This window comes from Vombatus ursinus, unplaced genomic scaffold, assembly GCF_900497805.2.
Source record: "Vombatus ursinus unplaced genomic scaffold, bare-nosed wombat genome assembly UNPS02014945.1, whole genome shotgun sequence".
NCBI lineage: Eukaryota > Metazoa > Chordata > Mammalia > Diprotodontia > Vombatidae > Vombatus > Vombatus ursinus.
Window position 1 is genome coordinate 30,176,134 of NW_020954723.1, and position 18,088 is coordinate 30,194,221.

Below are 18,088 nucleotides of genomic sequence, written 5' to 3' on the forward strand. Positions count from 1 at the left end.
TCATTCCCTCTCACCTTCCCCATTTCTCCTCCACTGTAAGAGCCTTTTCTTTTCTGGGTTTTTTTTTTTGTGAGATAATTTACCCCTTTCTACCTCTCCCTTTCTCCTTCTCCTAGTATAATCCTCTCTCACCCCTTAATTTTATTCTCCAGATATGACCCCTTCATTTTCAACTCACCCTGTGCCCTCTATCTATCTATATCTATATATATGTACATATAATTTTTTCCCTCCAACTACTGTAATACTTACAAAGGTCTCATGAGTTGCAAATATCAACTTTCCATGCAGGAATGTAAACAGTTCAACCAGTCTCTTATGATTTTCTCTTTCCTGTTTACCTCTTCATGTTGCACTGGAGTCTTGTATTTGAAAATCAAATTTTCTATTCACGCCTGGTCTTTTCATCAAGAATGCTTTAAAGTCCTCTATTTCACTGAATCTCATTTCTTAATATATCATTCCCTAATCTTTGTTTAAGGAAAAATTTTTCAATTAACAAGTATTTATTTTCTTCTTCCGTTTTCCTCACCAGCAAGGGTAGGGGAAAACTTAATGGTAACAAATATGCAGAGTTCTTCCCTTGCAACAAAAACTTAAAAAAAAAAAAAGTTCAGCAAATGCCAATCTCAGTCTTTTTCTAAGTATTGTAACTTCATTAAGAATATTTCAGACATATTGTGGCCTTTTGGGTATAGGTCGAACATCCTACTTAGTCTATGCTCTAGGGTAATTTTGAAAACTGACTTTTATGCACCACGATGCAGATCTCTACACGCCCCTCTCTAGAGATTACAGCAAACGCTCATTTAGAGAAAGATGAAGAAGGAAATCGGGCAGGCTTTGGCCACGTCCCCCAAACCAAAAAAGGAGAGCCTTCGCAGGAGACTTCTACGTCACTCAAAAGCTGGCCAATCCTGCTCAAGGCTTCCGAGGGAACACCGCCTGTGACTCGCCAGCCCCGAACCTCTGGCCCGCCTCCTTCCGGGATGGGAGGGAGGGGACGGGTTCGGCTGCGGCGGGCGGGCTCAGTCGCATAGTGGCTGTAGGGGGAAGATGGCGGCTGCTGGACCCCAGCGGGTGTGGACTGCGGAGCAGCTGCGCAGCGAAGCGCTCCCCAAGAAGGACATCATCAAGTTTCTGCAGGACAACGGCTCGGATTCGGTACCTCAGGGCAGGGAAGAGGCCGGGCTTGGGATAGTTGAGGGGGCAACCCTTCTCCGCCCCCCCACCCCCCGACAACATTCTATCTCCCGCCTCGTGCTCCTCGCCACGCGCACCCAGCCTCGTGGGGTTGCGGGGGGAGCCGCCCCTCCATTTACCGGAACTAGAACCTCGTATTTTAATCTCGAGCCCCGGAAAGAAGTCCCGCCTCCCCGGGCTTGAGGGAAGTGGGGAAGATGGGAAGGGGCAGAGACCTCCGGGACGAAGTGCGCGGGCCAGGTCGGGGAGGCGAGAGAGGAGAGCCCGAGCGGGTTGTGGGCGCACGCGTCCCTCCTTCCCCGCTGCCCGTCGCCTTGGGCCCTGGGTCGTGCCCTCTCAGCGCCTCCCCATTTTTAAAAATTTTTAGTTGCGTTTTCTTTTCTCCAAATTTTGCTGAAACCTCATTCCCTGAAATCTTAGTTGGCGAAGTGGGCTGAGTGGGCGTGGGGTCGGCGTTCTCTGTCCCGTGGCCAGGGGCCGGTCCTGCCCCATGCCCTTTCTCTAAGGGCATCCTTGGCTTCCTAAGGCCACCCCAAGTTTGCAGTGACCTCAGCGCTACTCAGATGCCCTGCATAGGACAGGGGTACCAGAACTTGGTGGTTTTTAAATTTTAAAGTGGTTTTTAAAATTTGGTAACTATTTCAACTTAAGGGGTTTCTTTTTTAATCCTGTGTATTTTTATTTTATGCATTTAAAAGCATTATTCTGTGAGGGGTCCATTGACTTCACCAGTGGACAGAAGACTGCATGACACCAAAAAGCTTAAGCCAGTTCCAAACTCAGTCAACCTCGATTATATTCTGATGCTCTGCATAAAACAGGGGTTCTCAATCCCTGAACTTTCTATTTTTATTAAATGTTTTGATAACTTTTAGCTTAATGGGATTCCTTTGTCACCGTATGTATTTTATTTATTTAAAAGCATTATTCTGGGGAGTCCATAGGCTTTTCCATACACAAAAAAGGTTAAGAACCGCTCTCCTAAGGTCAGTTCAAATTCTCTCTCATCAGCTTCAGTTATACTTAGGTCTTATGCATAAGTTGAAAGAGTAAACCTCTTGTAGAAATGAAAAAGTGAAAAAAACTTGAGTGGTAGATTACAAAATGACTTAATAAGAAAGGAGATAGCATTACTAAAAGACAGCAAGAGAATTTTTTGATAGGGAAGGAGGCAGAATGAAAACTGGTGAAGAGCCAAGAGAGAGAAGGAAGTGATTTATTTTATTTAAATTCTGTGTTTTTCAAATTAACCAAAATCCACATTCTTTCGACCTCTCACCCCTAATTCAAATATAAGGGGGGAAAACAGGTCTTCTAATAAATATGTGTAGCTAAGCAAAACAGAATTTTGTATTGGCTACATCCAAAAATAAAAATGTCTCAATCTGCACTTTGAGTTCCTCACCTCTCTATCAGGAGGTGGTTAGTATGGCATGTAGTTGCGAGATGAGGAAAGAGAGTTTAATTTTACACCTTTGTAAATAAATTATACTATTAATCTTTTTAGGTTTTTTACTTTTTTGATAGTGTAACATCTGTGGTATAAGTGGAATTACAGCCAATTTTTTAACAACTACTCTTGCACTGTCCAAAACAGGCAGTATCAAAACCATAGAGCTGATAGCTCGGTGTTTCTTTTGTCTTTGAACAGTGCCTCTATAATTTTAACAGTAACATTTTTAAGAAATTACAGTGTGGGGCAGCTAGGTGGCATGGGTGGATATGGCATTGACCATAGTCTATAGGACCTGAATTTAAATTTGGCCTCAGATACTTACTAGTTGTATGGCCCTCGGCAAGTCATTTAACCCTAATTGCTTCCCCAAAATAATAATAAATCTACAATGTGACTAGCACCTTGAGGAAATATAATAGAAAAACTTTAATGTCTGTGTTCCATACACTTCATTTCAGGTCCACAAGTGTTTGAGAGTGCCTATTCTGCCAAACACTGAGCTTACATTCTTTTGGGGGAGGGGGGAAACAAAATGTGTACAGATAAAAGTATAGAAAATAGAAAGTATTTAGAATAAGTACAATTAAGTAATTTGGGGTATTGAGAGGAATTAGAAATTGGCTTCTTTTAGCAAATTCTTAACTTTGAGGGAAGCTAGAAATTCCAAGAGAGCATCTTTAAAGACACCCCTTGCTTGGGGAAATTATTATATGTAACTTTCCTCTCTTAATAGTTTCTTGCAGAACATAAATTACTAGGAAACATAAAAAATGTGGCCAAGACAGCAAACAAAGATCATTTAGTCACAGCCTACAACCATCTTTTTGAAAGTAAGGTAAGTGTCTCCATTCTGTATATATTCAAATAATTATCTTTGGCATTTTGTTCTTTTGGAATTATAGATATAAATGTAAGTATATGCTTCCATATGCATAGTTATAGATACATTAGAGCCATAATTATTAAATTGTACATGAGTATGTATTGGTGTTGGTTAAATTTATGTATTGTCTGCTGGTTTTCTAAAATGCAGAGATAAATGAAAGATCTGCCAATTCTAGGGAAGTAATTTACATCGTGATGAGATCTTGATTTTATTATTAATAAGTTTGATCTCTTATAACATAAAATGAGATAATGGTTATGAAAAATTGAGATATTATATAAGATGTCATTATCATATTACTGAAGCTGCAGTTTAGTCTCGTGGAAAGGGTGTTAGACTGGAGTGAGAGTATATTTGTTAGATTCCTGGCTCTGATACTAGCTATATGAATTCTGAGAAGGGGTCTGTAGGTTTTACCAGACTGTCAAAGGGGTCTATGACACAGAAAAGGTTGAGAACCTCCATTTTAATGAGTCTGTGAAGTGCTATACATTTAGATTCTGGTAGCTATAAACATCTCGGAAGGTACCCTTCTAATTGTTATTTGTAAAATATGCAGCTTTAGCAGAAAGGATTCCTTTTTTTTAAGTGACTAAATGAGTAGCATCAGCATATCTTCTTCACCCCCTTCAACCTCCACCCCACTCCTCACCCCCAAGAATATGTATTTTTTGAGGGTTGGAACTGTTTAATTTTTATCTTTGTACTACTGCTCACCATGGTGGCTGATACATAGTAGGCGATTCATAAATGCTTATTGGTTGATGCTTTATCTATTCTCATCAGTTTGTTTTATGAAAATGTGATTTTTGGATACCGTAACATAGCAGGTCTATAGGAACAATCCAAAGATGAATTGACAAAAAAGAATGTTATGGTGGAGTATTGCAGTGTTGTGATCTGAGTTAGATTAAAATGTATTAGCAGTGTTATTGCAAAACAACTGGTTCCCGCAATGTTATATAGGGTCTGCCTACATTTGTACCTCTGATTCAGGGATATATCTATAGGGTTATTTTTTGGTTCTTATTTCAAGTATTACTTTGGAAAATTAGATCATGATTTATATAGTAAAAACAGAGTAATTTCTTTTTATATTTTATATTCCTTAGGCCAATTATTTCACGTTAAATTCATGTCACAGTTTTTCATTTGGCACAGAGTAGCCAGACTTCCTTAGGTGTAGTGTTCATGAAAAGAGCTTGTCTTTGATATGTTAACATGTAAGGGATTTTTATTACAGCGTTTCAAAGGTACTGAGAGTATTGCCAAAGTGACAGAGCAGGTGAAAAGTGTGAAGCTTGATGAAGAGAAATCCAAAGAAGTCAAGCATGAAGAGACTTTGGATGAGGTCTGTAGAGTGTCATAAAATATTTTGCAACTTTATTTTTGCTTTTAAATATAAATTTTAATGATATTGTTACTTAGTGGAATCTAGAGATCTAACCTTGGATTACTCTTTAATTTCCAATCCTGAGCCAAGTTTTTTCTAAACTTTCAGGTGAATTTCTAGCCAGAAGATTCTATATGCAAATTGAAATAGATCTTTGGGAACTCTTTCTTCCTATACTTGGAAGCCTGAACCTATTGCTTCAACTTTTGGGACTAAAAATAGGTGATTGAAGTATTTAGACCTCCTTGGATCTTTCAGGCCTGGGTTGATTGCATAAAAATTATTGTCCCTCTTGTCCATCTCACATCTCATTCTCTTGTCATTTGATTTTTGACCCCACCATTCAACTAGAACTACTTTTCCCAAGGTTACCAATGGTCCTTTCTCAATCTTTGCCTTTCTTGACCTTTGAAGTATTTGACACTGTTTAAATATACAACGGGGGGGGGGGGGGGGGGTGGCAAGATGGGGGTGTGGTTTTCCTGACCTTGGTCTCTCCTGGTTCTTTGACTATCTGGATTATCATCCTTGTTTTCCCACTTTTGCATGGCTGTGCCTGCTCTGTCCTAGGTCTTTTTTTCTCTTTTCCTTTGGTTATCTTTTTTATTCCCATGGTTTCAGTTATCTCCTTGTCTACAAAGAGACTCCCAAATTTGCTTATTGAGCTCATTGCACTTCTGAGTGCCAGTTTTGTAACACCAAAATTTCCTGTTTCATTTCTTTATTTTGGTGCCTCATAGGCATAGGGAACACAGAATGACTAAGCAAAACTGCTTTTCCCCATGAAACTCACCTCACAACTTCGAGGACGTTGCCGTAATTTGAGTCACCTGCAACCTTGGAGTCATCTTTGACTCTTCATTCTATGTCTCAAAAAAAAATTTTTTTCACTTATGAAGCATTTCTTTTCTTCCCCACTCCATTGGGGAGAAAAAAAACCCCAACAACTTTGTAACAAGCATAGTCAAGCAAAACAAATTTCCACATTGGCTACGTCCGAGAACACTTCTCTTCTCTCTGTATCTTAGTCCATCACCTCTCTGTAAGGAAATTCACTACCTGTATCTAATTAATTGCTAAGTGTTGTTAATTTTACTTCTGCAACATCTTTACATGCATACATACACACACACACACACACACACATATATATGTAGAGAGAGAGAGAGTGTGAGTGTGTGTATTACTACCACCCTATTTCAGGCCTTCATGTCCTCTACCCTTCAGTCACTTCATAATTGGTCTTCCTTCATCCTGTCCATCCTTCACACCATCTGCCAAATTGATATTCCCAGAGCACTGGTTGGCCCTCTTTTGATGAAGCTTCAGTGGCTTCCTATTGTCTCTGTGATAATACCTCTGTTGGGTAAAACCCTTTGCAACCTGGCTTCAGCTTGGCTTTCTTTTTTTTTTTACTTTTTGGTGAGGCAGTCGGGGTTAAGTGACTTGCCCAGGGTCACACAGCTGGTAAGTGTCATGTGTCTGAGGCCAAATTTGAACTGAGATCCTCCAGACCCCAAGGCCGGAGATCTATCTACTACACCACCTAGCTGCTCCCCTCCCCCTTGTAAAAAAATAATTTAATTAAATATTTCCAAATTACTATAAAAACTTTTTTGACATTCAATTTTTTAAAATTTTGAGTTCCAAATTCTTTCCCCACACCTCTACCACAATATGATGTTGATTATACCTGTGAAATCATGTAAAAACAGTTCCATATTAGCCATTCAACATAACTTTCTAGATTGGTTTCATATCACTCCCATAAGCTATGTTCTAGCCAAGCTTGCTTACTTGCAGTTTTTTCAACATGACATTCCATCTTTTGCCTCTCTGCATGGACTATCTCATATCCCTGCAATGTTCCCCCTTTTACTTATGCCATTTGGAATCTCTGGCATCTTTCAAATCTCTGGTGAAGCCCCACCTCCTATGTGAGGCTTTTCCTGTTCCCCACTTGTTAGTGTTGTCTCTTGAGACAAGGAACAATCCTCATTTTTGTCTTTGTAGACCTGGAACATAGGAGCTTGTAAATATCCAATTAATTGAATTATCCTTTAATCTGTGGTTTTTAGAAACAAGTCTATCCATGAAAGTTTAAGAGGACAGTTTTTTAACTGGTTTGATTACAATGCTAACACATCTTATGGATTTCAGCCAGTGGGGAGTGAGTTCCCCCCACTCTTATTATTCTGCTTTCCTCCTGAGAGCCATATAACTTAGTCTCTGGTTCTCATAGGTAGAAAGGATCTCAGGATGGAGATACTATTTGTAGTCTGTAGAAATTCAAGTGGAGAATCGGAAGTCTTTTGTAAAATTGCATGTTATTTTCTTATTGAGTGATATACAGTGATTGAATCCTTTATTTTAAAAGCAAGTTTCAGTCCAGATAAGTAACTATTAAGCAAGGTGTTGGTCTCGACCCTGAGGAGGCAAAGAATTAGAAATAAGATGGTCCTCAGAGCTTTTTGTTGTTAAAGGTGGGAGATAAAATATATACTTAAATATGTAAATTCAGTGTAATTTGAGAACACTCACAACAGTCTAGGGATGGGAGGGCTGGTCAGGAAAGGCTTTCATGTAGGGGGTGGCAGCTAAAGAGGCAAAGGTGAAGAGAGAAGACGAGCCAGGCATGGAGGACAGCTCATGCACGCTCACAGAGATGGGAATTGAAATATTGGAGACAGGGAACAGCTAATCAGCCAGTACAGTTAGAACATAAGGTACATGAAGTAGGGAGTATAAAATAAGCCTGGAAAGGTAGATGGGAGTCAGACTGTAGAGGACTTTTAAATGCAAGGCTGAAGCTTTTGTATTTTACTCTAGAGGCCATGGGGAGACAACTCCTTCTTTGCCACTGTTCTCCTCCCCCCCCCTTTTTTTTTTGGTGATGCAGTCAGGGTTAAGTGACTTGCGCAGAGTCACATAGCTAATGAGTTTCAAGTATCTGAGGCCAGATTTGAACTCAGATCCTCCTGACTCCAAGGCCAGAGCTCTATCCAACTGTGCCACCTAGCTGCCCCCCTCCCTTTTTTTTAATTGGGGAAATGACATGGTCGGAGTTAGATTTTAGGCACCCTAATTTGGCAGCTTTGTAGAAGATGGACTGCCAGGAGGAGGGAATGGAAGAAGAGTGACCAGTTATAAGGCTGTTGCAGTAGTCTAGACGGGAGGTTATGAATCCCTGAATTGGTGGTTGTGTGATTGGACTCCAATTTTAGCGTATAATCCACTGGACTACACTGCCTCTTTTTTTTTTCATCTTTGACATTTAAAATCTATTCCTTAAAGTCCCAAATCTTAAGTCCCTCCTTGATATCACCACAATAATGTAGGACCTCATTATTTCATACCTCTGCAGTTGCAGTATCTTAAGAGTGCTCCTTGCCTTCTTCCATGCTTTTCCTAAAACACTATTTCATGCACATTACTTCCGTATGCAATAAACTCCAGTGATTCTCTGTTGCCTATAGGATAAAGTGGAAATTGTTGTCCTTCACAACCTGGTCCAGTCTTCCTTTCCAACCTTATTATTCTCCTTTCCATGCTCTGTAGTCTAGCTAAGCTATCCTAAAAAGTTTACTTTTGCTGTTCCTCAGAGTTTACCCCAGCTCCTGTCTGTACCTTTGAATAGGCTGTTTCATATTCATGGAATACACTCCTTTCTTTTTTGTTTTTTATTGATAATTTATTTCTTTTTAGTTCTCAACATTCACTTCCATAAGATTTTGAGTTTTAAATTTTCTCCCTCTCCCACTCCTCTTCCCCCTGCCCAAGATGGCATGCAATCTGATATAGGCTCTATTTATAGATTCACATTAACCATGTTTTCCCATTAGTCATGATGTAAAAAGAACAATTAGAACTAATGGGAGGAACCACGAGAATGAAGCAATAAAACAAAACAACAAAGGAAAAAAAAGCAAATAGTATGCTTTAATCTGCATTCAGACTCCATTGTTGTTTCTCTGAATGTGGATAGCAATTTCCATCATGAGACTTTTGGAGATGTCTTACATCCTTGCGTTGCTGAGAAGACCTAAGTCTATCAAAGTCAGTCATTGCACACTGTGGCTGTTTGTATAGTATTCTGGTTCTGCTCATTTCATTGTAATGCATTCCTTTCTTACCTCCCTCTCCTAGAATCCCTTACTTCCTTGAACACCACTTACTATATGAAGCCTTTCTTGATTTTCTTTCCCCTCAAATTACCTTGTATTTTTTAATATAGATGTATGTATATATGTTGTACATCTGTGTGTTTATAAATTTATCTTGTATGTTTATATAAAATGTCTTCCCAAGCTTCTTGAAGGCAGGGACTATTACATTTTTATCTTTGCATACCTTGCACATAGTAATCATTTAATTAGTACTTATTGATTGAGACAGGAAGGACTGATACGAGATATGGGAAGGCAGAATATAAATTCTGGGTCTTCCTGTCTCCAAGTCAAACACTTAATTCACTCCACCCATGCTGCCTTTGTCAATTCTTTATTACTAATGTCTCTTGAATCAGTTCCTTCCTGTCCATTCCTGCTGTCATCAGTGTAATATAGGATCATATCTTACTCCTGGGCAGTTTCCTAAATATTCTCCTTGCCTTCTAGTCTTCCCTTTTCTTTCTCTTTGGTGCTTTATATCATTGCCCCCTTAATCTTCCCTGAAGCATTCTCTTACATACATCACCCCACCCATTCAAACAAGCTTCAGTGGTGGTTATTGCCTGTTGGATAAAATCCAACATTCTAGTCTACCAACCAGAATATCTTAAAAAAGGATTCATCCTACTCTTCTGATCATATTTGGAAAAGTGCTCCCCTAGGGGACAGCTAGGTGGCCCAGTGGATAGAGCACTGACCCTGAAGTCAGGAGGACCTGAGTTCAAATTCCGCCTCAGACCAAACACTTGATGCTAGCTGTGTGACCACTTAACTCCAATTGCCTTAAAAGAAAAAAAAAGTTCTCCCCTAAAGAACCCTCTATTCTAAGCAAGCTAATTCATTTATTTACTCTTTCCCAAACACACATAGTCCTGTCTCCAGGCCTTTACTTTTGTTGTTTCTCCAGAGATAACTTAGCCACTTCTCTATTCTTATTCTGCATCTTGAATCCATCATCTCTCTATCTATAGGTGTATAGCCAGGGTGGGGAACATGTGGCCTTCTAGGTATTTTGACTGAATCCAAACTTCACAGAACAAATCCCCTTAATAAAAGAATTTGTTCTGTAAAACATAAGACTCAATCAACAGGCTGCTCCCAAGAACCTAGAAGGCCACACTTGGCCTTGAAGCAACAGGTTCCCCATCCCTGGTGTATAGTATAAATGATGAATATCAGTCCTCTAGACTCATGGTTGGTTATTTTATTGGTCAGAGTTCTTAAATCTAGCAAAATTGTTTGTCTTTACAGTGTTACACAAATAATTCTTCTGGCTCTGCTCACTTCACTCTATCAGTTCATGCAAGTCTTCCCAGGTTTCTCTGAAACCATCCGTTTTGTCATTTCTAAGGCAAAATAGCATTCCATTATGTTCATGCTTTAATTTGTTTGACTGTTCATCAACTGATGGGCACCCCTTTAGTTTCCAGATCTTTGACCATTTTTTAAAAAGTTGCTATAAATATATTTGTACATATAGAAACTTTTCCTCTTAGATTTCTTTGGAGCCACTCTTACTGCAGGAAACTTCAAAACATAGTACATTGGAGTAATTAACCCATGATGGTAAGATTCCTGTGCTTACAATTCTGTTAGCCCAGGCTAGTTAAGGATCAATCAGTTCTACATCTGTGTTACCTGGCCACTAGTATTTATAGTTCTGAAGAAGTCCTTAGAAACTGGGTTAGTTTCAGGGCCATTCATAGCATTTTGACTTAATTTCTGAGTGGCCCTGGAACTGTGCTATTCTTTTAAGGTGATTCCACTGTGTTCACCAGGAAGTAAACCCCATGTCCCACGTCAGTCACAAAATTTGAAGTTCTTCAGCCCCATTCTATAATGGGTTGTTATCTTGAAGTTGAACAGGGAACATGGAAGATTGAGGTGACACTGAACACTTGCTGTAACATCTGCCTTAGCTGTGGATTAAATAGGTTAAATGATGTGCTTCTGTGACCAGAAACCCAGTGAACATTTGAGTAGTTGGCATTTAAAATTTGATTCCTGTTTATGAATCAGAAGTCTAATCTATTTTCTAATTTAAAAAGCAGTTTAATTTAAAAAAAAAAACTAGAGGATTTTAACATTACTTTTGAAGTAATTTATTTTTATGGTTTATTAGGATTCTTTTTCTCTGAGAAAACAAATTCCTTAAAAAGATTTGTTTTCTAATCTTGAAATTCTTTTTATATGTTGTCACAGCACATCAATTTAGTAATCCTCATGTAAGTTACCTTTTGAAGTGGGCTAAGTTGAAACAGCTTCCAGTTTTATTCATGAAAATTATTTTGTTAAGTATTAAAGATTAAAATTAGGGCAGCTAGGTAGTGAAGTGGATAGAGTGCTGGGCCTGAAGTTCGAATGTGACCTCAGACACTTACTAGTTGTGTGAGCCTGGGCAAGTCACTTAACCCTTTTTGTCTCAGTTTCCTATCTTTAAAATGAGCTGGAGAAGGAAATGGCAAACCACTCCTTTGCCAAGAAAACCCCAAAAATGGTGTCATAAAGAGTCAGACATGACTGAAAAATGACTTAACAGAAAGGATTAAAATTGTTTAATGTAAAATGCTCGGTGGGGATTAAAATTTTCATAACCATTCTTTTCCATGAGAGGGGGAGATCCATCAAGTTCACCAGCACAATTTCCTGAATAAATTATTAGCTTTAACTTTATACATTTTGAGGCTAAGATTCTAGGATTTTCAATAAAAATGAACTGAAGGACATGACAGCAGTCTGTGGTTCCAGAAGAGAAACTTCTCTGTGATACAAATAAGTTTTCCCTGCAGAATTGAAGAAATGCCTTTTAAAATGTATACCACCAGAAGTCTTGAATATTCTTTTGTTGTTCTTAGGAGTACTTCTGGATCATTTGTACAGTCAGTCACCAGTCACTAATTATTAAGTGCTATGTGTCAAGCATAGCACTGGTCATACTGCAGATGTAAGGGTGCAAAGGACTTTAAAAGCCAAATAGAGGAGTTCATATGAAATCTTACGGGAGTAATAAGGAGCCACCGAGGCTTGAGTATAGGGGAGAGATGTGGCCAGACTGACTTACGTAGTACACACAACACTTTAACAGCTGTGTAGAAGATGGATTTTTGTAAGGAAAGACTTGGCTCAGAGAACCTAGTTAGGAAGCTATTGCAAAAGTGAGGGTCTGAACTAGAGCGATGGCTGTGTGAGTGGAGATGGATTTGAATCCATTAATAAAATCAACAACAGGCAACTGATTAGATAGGCAGTGTGTTAGGACTTCCAACCAAACTTTTTTTGACATTTTTATTTTAAATAAGGGTTAGGGTAAGGACTGCACATAGTAAAAGCACATGATGTTTACTGAATTGAATAAATTAAATTAGAAAAAGTATCATGTAGAAGTAGGGCATGAGCTGAGTCTTTTTTTTTCTTTTAAATAGTGTTTTGTTTTTCCCAGTTGCATCTGGGGACAGTTTTTAACATTCATTAATGTTAATTCATTTAACAGATTCTCTCTCCCTTCTCCCTAGGAAGGTAGGGATTTTGATATAAGTTGTATTATGTGTAGTCATGTGGAACGTACTTCCATACTGGTTGTATTTTGGGGGAGGAACCAGAATGGAAGGAGGGGACTACCAAAGAAATAAAGAAAGTGAATAGAAAGCAGCACAGTAATTTTGAGTTTGAATTTATGAAGTTACTGTGCTTAGTGCAGTTGGAGATAGATGATTAAGGCACCATCTCTATCCTCAGGGTGTTTATACTTTAGCATTTTCAGGATAAGCACTTCTTAAATGTTTGAAATTTGGTGTGAACTTCATTTTAAAGAAGCAGAATATTATGGGATAATATTTGATGTAGTTGAGTGTAATAGTTTGATTTATACTGATGTGATTTAGATAAGTTTTCAGACCAAAGCTATTGTTTAAAAGTGTACATTTGTGTAAAATATTGTTAAATAATAGATACTAATCCATTAGTTTTATTTAACTCATCTTAATGTTAAGAACTGTTGAGAAATTTCAGAAATCATTTTGGGATAGATGGATTAAATCTTACTCTTTTGAATTATAGCCAGCACAGTTTTAACTCAAAACAAAACTATTCCTGTCATTTTCCCTATCAACCTTTTCTTTTCTTCATTTAAGTTTTCAGTTCTATTTTCTTGGCCTTCTGTTTTAAATCTGTAACTCCTATGCCTTGTACTTAGTAGACATTTAATAAATGTTTGAATTTAATTGATTTTACAGGTGGAATTTTCAGGTAGGTAGTAATATTTATGAAACCAAACCAACTCTGAAATCATGGACATAAATTTTTAAATGTTCTTCTGGTGTGGAAAAGATATTTAAAAAATTAAATGACTCCAATATACTTGATTTGAAAAAAAAGTATTGTTGAGCTAATTTTAATAGTTCACTTTAAAATTAATCTATATGTTCATGTCAAAAGAAAAAGAAAAAATTGGAAGTCATTACCCTGGGAATTATAAATGAATAAAATCCAAAATATTCTGGATACTAGTGGCTTTGTACGATTTTTAACATTCAGATTTTGAGTTTGACATGAATGAATGTGGTCCTGTCCAATTTCTACTGGAATATAATATCCATTAATGATAGTATAATTTAACAACTACTTTTATTTCTTTGGCTTTTTTTAAAAGTTAGAGTTGGGGCCAGCTAAGTCAGGAGGACCTAAGTTCAAATCTGGTCTCAGACCAGACACTTGACACTTACTAGCTGTGTGACCCTGGGCAAGTCACTTACTACCAATTGCCTTGCGCTCCCCCCTCCAAAAAAAGTTGATTTGGGTATATTTAATCTCTATGGGAATTTTTCAAAGAGAGACTTAAGTTGCTGCAAATTCTGTGTTTCTATCTTTTATTTAGGGTCCACCAAAATATACGAAATCTATTCTTAAGAAGGGAGATAAAACTAACTTTCCCAAAAAAGGAGATGTTGTTCATTGCTGGTACACAGGAACATTACAGGATGGAACTGTTTTTGATACTAATATTCAAACTAGTAAGTCTTGGGATTTGGTTTACTTTAAATAACACTGTGAATCATTTGTGTTTATAAGTTGGAGAAATGTCAGGGAGTATCCATTGGCTTATTATGCACTTTCAGAACGCTCCACAAGTTTGTTTTTAACCTGGAATCCAAGTGCAGGAAGATTCTACAGTGTAGTACAATGGTTTGAAACCTTTTAAGTGTGTGGATTTTTTTCACATCAAAACTTTTCATGGACTATGCCATCCCCATTCATTCATTCGTACGCATTCATTGAGAAAATACTCGATGATAAAAAGTTACTATGAATTAAAAAACTTTTAATGACTTTTAGTAATCATAACAACATCTATATACATTTAAAAAATGGTAATACATACATGAGCCATGCTGCATTTTTATTGGAACTAAGGTTTAAAAAAAGACAATGCTTGGTTACATATGTGGATTTGAAGACCCCTGTAATAATTTTGCTGTTCCTCTTCCCGCTTTAATCCTCCCCCTGCCCTCCCCCCAGAAAAAGGGTCCTTGGCCCACAGGTTGGGAACCATCAGTTTACTTCAAACTACATTGAATTTGTAGTCGAGAAACCTAGATTCTAGTCTATGCAAATCCAACCTTTGTGACTGACCTCTTGGGTCTGTTCCCTCATTTGTAAAATGGGGATAAAAACACCAGCACTTCTGTACAGGCTATTCTGAGGATTAAATTAATTACATGAAAATGCTTTGTAACCATAAAGCACTATATACATAAAAGACATCTTTATTAACAAGTCTCCTTTTTACTGGTTTACTATAGGCTGTTGATAGCACTGTGCCTTCAACACAGCTGATATCGATAGATTAATTCAAAATCTGAGTAGAAATGGAAAAACCCTAATTCCCCAGCCTTGAATGATGCAGCATTATAGGGCCTGAAATACTTGGACTAAGTGTCATTCAAGCCTAATAAAACAAACAGAAACAAAGCTTCTCAGTGATAAGCTTGAATATTTAAAACATAATACAGAACTGAGTCATCTGATTTTTTTGGCTTTTACTTTTATACTATCAAAAAGCCTGCATAATGACATCAGCAAGAATGTAATTGGTTACTGTCTACTGTTTAAATAAAAAAATCAAGTTCTCAAAAAATAGATCATATCTTAAAATTGTTTTACAGGTGCAAAGAAGAAAAAGAATGCTAAGCCTCTAAGTTTTAAAGTTGGAGTGGGTAAAGTTATCAGAGGAGTAAGTAATCAACATATACTTGCATTTCTGTCCCATAAAAGGCATTGTGTTAGGTGCTATCAAAGACATAAGATGTCATCCTTGCACTTAACAGCCTTACAGTATAAATTTGGAATTACTCTTTTCTCTGTTACTAAAGTATCAAGAGAAATTATAGATGAACTCCTTGGATGCCCAAAAAGTGAGTGGGAGTTAGGGTATATGTTCAGTATGACACCAGAGTGTTTCTAAAACTAGTTTTTATTTCTAACTGAATTACCTGTAATTTAATAAGGTGATGAATTTGGATTTTGCTTATTATTGGTAATTTTTGTTAAGCTTTATATACCTGAATAATTTGGGAGTGATTCCCTACAAAAATTATTTGGGCCTAGGAGCTATCTCTACTTTTTTAACATACTTTTCATGTGGCTTCTTGGTAGGTAGCACAGTTGTGGACATTGCTCAAGTTAGAACGAGGAAGACAGGATTTGAATTTTGACTTCATCTGTAAAATGAGGGGGTAAAATGAGACTTAATGATCTCCTTTACTGCTCTCTCTAGTGATCATAGGAACAAGGAAAGAATCAAGTTTTGCCAATTTGATGCATTGGAACAGGTCTCAATTTTTGTTACTTGAGACTTTCTGCAGTCTCTTACCTTTCAAATACAAGCTCAACAATGGGATTTCATTACAGTACATCATCTCATATTGAGTGAGGCATAAGGCAACTTTCAAGTTCTGTTTAGTCAGGTCTTCATTTAGTTAATTGTTTTTCATTGTGAATATTCAAAATATTAGCAATATGGAAACCTAAGTACAGAATTATACATCAAAATCAGCTGCATTAGGAATCCCAGCACTGAGGTATTCATTTTAATGAATAACATTTGGGATTGTTTCATTCCTTACATTTGTATCCCTATCATAGGGTCTGACATGGTAGGTGCTTAATAAGCTTCTCGATTGATCACCAGAGTCCAGGATGAATTTTGTAAACTAAGACAACTTAACATCATAGGATAGCTAAGCAGATGGGCCTCATCAGCTTACAAATATTCATGATGGATTATCCACTGTTTGAGAGAGCCATAGCTCCACTTAGATTAATTGAGAATTGATTCTGTGTGCCTTGTCAGCTTTTGCATATTGTAACTCATGATTTTCCCCCTCACAAATAGCTTCAAGAACCAGAATGGGGAATGAGGTGGGGAGTACCTAATATTTAAAAAACCTTTTTATATAAAGGAAGGTTAATGATAAACAAGTGTAAAAGTCTGTTATAAAAACAAGCCCTTGGCAAAAGCAGACTTGTGACTTATTAAAAATGAGACTTAATGGTTCTCACAAGAAATAGTGATCACCTCGAATGTCTCTACTCTTATTTAAAAGAATCATTATTTCTATCTAGTTAATATGTAAGATTTTTTTGTAAAGCTCAGATTTCCTCTTTTGTCATGTTTTCTTTGTTTTCACTTTTAGTGGGATGAAGCACTCTTAACAATGAGTAAAGGAGAAAAGGCTCGCCTGGAGATTGAACCTGAATGGGCTTATGGAAAGAAAGGACAGCCTGATGCAAAGTATCCTTTTTCCTTTCAAATAGAGAAAAGAAATCCAACCTCCTACTTTGTACAGTCATTCATTCATAGCTTCTGATGGATATCTCTCTAGTAGTAGCCACTTTTTGAAGCAGGTGTCAGCTAGCTAGAAAATGGCGATGCCATGTATCACCTATCATCTGGAGCACTAACTCATGTTACATTTTGCAATTTTAGGAAAGGGAAAATGACTTTTTTTAATACAGATAAAGCTTTTTAAGCTTACCCTGAAATACGGAAGAAAGTGTTCAGGATTACCAGCATGCAGTGCTCAACCCATCACACAGAAATGACAATTCTGCCATGGAGGGGAACAGGCAGTTACAGTTCAAGATAATCCAAGGGCCTCTTTTCCTATACTGAAAAACTTTGAGGTTTTCTGAAGGTAGTTTGCCCAACATCTCTATAAAGTGAAGTCTTAAGTTTGAAATATTAGGTAATGTATGTGTGTGTGTATGTGTGTATATCACCAGAAATCTTCAGCATTTTCAGAATAGTCCACATAGAGTAGCTCCATTCTGATTTATATAAAACAGGGATTCATATAGATTTTTTTTGGCTATTCGAGTATTGTGATAAAAATAAATGTCTGATTTATTCCTTGACTTCTCAAACAGAATTCCACCAAATGCAAAACTCACTTTTGAAGTGGAATTAGTGGACATTGATTGAAGTGATAAATGTTTTACTGACTGAACTACATACTTCAGGAACTTCTTCTACAAGCCTGTGGCCTTGTGTATACTTGAAGAACTGACCTTATTCTTGGGGGTGGGGAAAACATTCATTTTGAGGATAAATCCCTCAAGTTGAGCATGTATTGTTGAGGCTATGTACAAGGCTGGTTGGGGTTGAGTTTTCTATTATTTAATAGCCATATTTGTAAATACAAAATTCTGAATACAAATACATTAACACAAGTAACAGTGGATGGCTCACTGAATTTTCTGGGGCTGCACGCAATGCATAAGATTCCTTTCAGTGTATGCTTTAAATATATTTTTAGAAAGTGCTTTCCTCACTAGTAATTTTAGTAGTTATCTTTGTGATCATGTGACTTAACCGGAATAAAAATTTTTAAAACAAACACACTTGTTAAAACAAAAAACAGTAAGCATGTTTAAACCTAAATTAGTTCAGTCACAACTAAGAAATCTGCCTGTTTTTACTAAAG

The 18,088-nt window shown here is 37.4% G+C and overlaps 1 protein-coding gene across 1 annotated transcript; it reads left to right on the forward strand.

Annotated features, from left to right (window-relative positions):
- Positions 1-1,026: 1,026 nt before the first annotated feature.
- On the forward strand, positions 1,027-17,840 carry LOC114029998 (peptidyl-prolyl cis-trans isomerase FKBP3). Its single transcript, XM_027844657.1, has 7 exons — positions 1,027-1,164; positions 3,393-3,494; positions 4,789-4,896; positions 13,981-14,116; positions 15,269-15,336; positions 16,799-16,896; positions 17,532-17,840. The coding sequence occupies exons 1-7, from the start codon at positions 1,057-1,059 to the stop codon at positions 17,584-17,586; spliced, it is 675 nt and encodes a 224-aa protein (XP_027700458.1). The 5' UTR covers positions 1,027-1,056; the 3' UTR covers positions 17,587-17,840.
- The last annotated feature ends 248 nt before the right edge of the window (positions 17,841-18,088 follow it).

Coding starts and splice junctions, on each gene's coding strand:
- LOC114029998 (XM_027844657.1), top strand. CDS start 1,057: ATGGCGGCTGCTGGACCCCAGCGGGTGTGGACTGCGGAGCAGCTGCGC. Junction 1,165..3,392: donor AGGACAACGGCTCGGATTCG/GTACCTCAGGGC, acceptor CTCTCTTAATAG/TTTCTTGCAGAACATAAATT. Junction 16,897..17,531: donor AAAGGACAGCCTGATGCAAA/GTATCCTTTTTC, acceptor CTTCTCAAACAG/AATTCCACCAAATGCAAAAC.